This window comes from Bidens hawaiensis, unplaced genomic scaffold (genome assembly GCF_021521415.1).
Source record: "Bidens hawaiensis isolate Kalapana, Puna unplaced genomic scaffold, B.hawaiensis_p1.1 tig00020418_1, whole genome shotgun sequence".
Taxonomy (NCBI): Eukaryota; Viridiplantae; Streptophyta; class Magnoliopsida; order Asterales; family Asteraceae; genus Bidens; species Bidens hawaiensis.
In genome coordinates, this window is record NW_027493109.1 from 22,431 (window position 1) to 24,110 (window position 1,680).

Consider the following 1,680-nt stretch of genomic DNA (forward strand, 5'->3'; position numbering starts at 1 on the left):
TTCTAGTAGTAATGATATAACTCCGTCTTAAAAAATGTTTAAAAGAAGTTAAAAGGAAACAGACTACAATTATTTGACAACTTAAAGAAAAATATTTTTTTACCTTCAATAATAAAAGAGATTTAAGTGGTCAATATTAAAAGAGATGTTAGTGGGTTACTGTTGGTCACCTTTTACTATGGATAGTAAAATTTGGACACATGCGTCTGGAATGCATTTATCGTTTGGCCCACATAACACGTTCGATTTTCCTTTTTAAATAATTGTGGGCTTAGTCGGTAGTGTCTGATGAAGAAGTAAGAACGAGTTTTTACATTAATTTTTACTACAATTAAATTTAATTTACGTTCAGGTTAGATTTTTATGAAAATATGTAATAGACATTTTTATGTGTTTGATTAGGATAATAGTTACTACTGAGTGCTGTATATTTTTTCTATAAAACCATATTCTGTTCTTTTTCCTTTTACTTTATTATTAACTAGTTTTTTTCGTTTATAAAAAGTTGCACAACTCCTAGCGATTTAATCGTCTTTATTCCATCACTTAGTAAAACTATAAGAAAACGACGACAATAAAAAATCAACTAACAAAACAAATTTTGCATACTAATTAACATGACATAATGACAATATTATATTATCTAAATATTATATTCTTCTTAAAAAAGAAAAAAAACAATAAAAAAACTAGAGGATGAAAATGATGGAACTTGTCCTTCACAACGTCTATATAAACACCTTCATTTACACTCATGCTATCCACCATAACCTCTCTCTTTCTCTAGCTCATCAATTAAGATGAAGCCTTTCATGAAGTTGTTTGCTGCATTGTTGCTTGTTGTCATGGTTCTAACAGCCAACGGTAATTAATCCACCTAGCCAATTAATCTCTTAAAACCATAACTTTTATTATCTAACAAGTTGATTTTCTACATGACAACATTTTACTAACATTATTTATAATTAACCTTTGTGCATGTGTTATAGAATTGGGTGCTCCCATGATGGTGGAAGCAAGATCATGCGAATCACAAAGCCACAAGTTCAAGGGGACATGTTTGAGTGGCACAAACTGCGGTAACGTGTGTCAATCTGAGGGGTTTCCAAATGGCAGGTGCCGAGGTTTCCGTCGCAGATGTTTCTGCACCAAACCATGTTAGATCTATGGATCTAGTACTACGTACTTCATGTTTATCCTCGTTTGAGTTGTGTTTTGTTTAATGTGTCCGCGTGGTACGTAGTTTGATGTTGGCTGAATAATTAAGATTCTTATAACTTATGTTTATGGTGGTTGGAATTGGTTTTCCAAACCTAGTTCTATTTAAGTAATTAATGTCATCTTTCTTATATATCTTAATATCTTATCCTCTCTTTTTATATATAAATGGATTTTCGTATAAAACGCGTAATAGTATGACATGATCATGTTAAAAACGCAACTCTCTCTGTATATGCACAATGTATATATATACATAATAACGCCATATAATCCTCTAACCATATTTACATAAGCACACAATCTTTATGCCCAACACAACAAACTCTAAATGATTCAATTTTTTAAATATAGGAATGTTTAACTTAGTTTTTGAAGTTTCCAAATAATGAACTCAATGATTGTGACTTTTACTTTTTTATCTTTATCATTGCTTTGTTAGATCAAGAGAAAATGTGTGGA

At 30.6% G+C, this 1,680-nt stretch overlaps 1 protein-coding gene across 1 annotated transcript; it reads left to right on the plus strand.

Moving 5' to 3' along the window:
* The first annotated feature begins 744 nt into the window (after nucleotides 1–744).
* On the plus strand, nucleotides 745–1,349 carry LOC143560625 (defensin SD2). The gene is made up of 2 exons (XM_077048892.1): nucleotides 745–864; nucleotides 990–1,349. The coding sequence occupies exons 1-2, from the start codon at nucleotides 801–803 to the stop codon at nucleotides 1,160–1,162; spliced, it is 237 nt and encodes a 78-aa protein (XP_076905007.1). The 5' UTR covers nucleotides 745–800; the 3' UTR covers nucleotides 1,163–1,349.
* The last annotated feature ends 331 nt before the right edge of the window (nucleotides 1,350–1,680 follow it).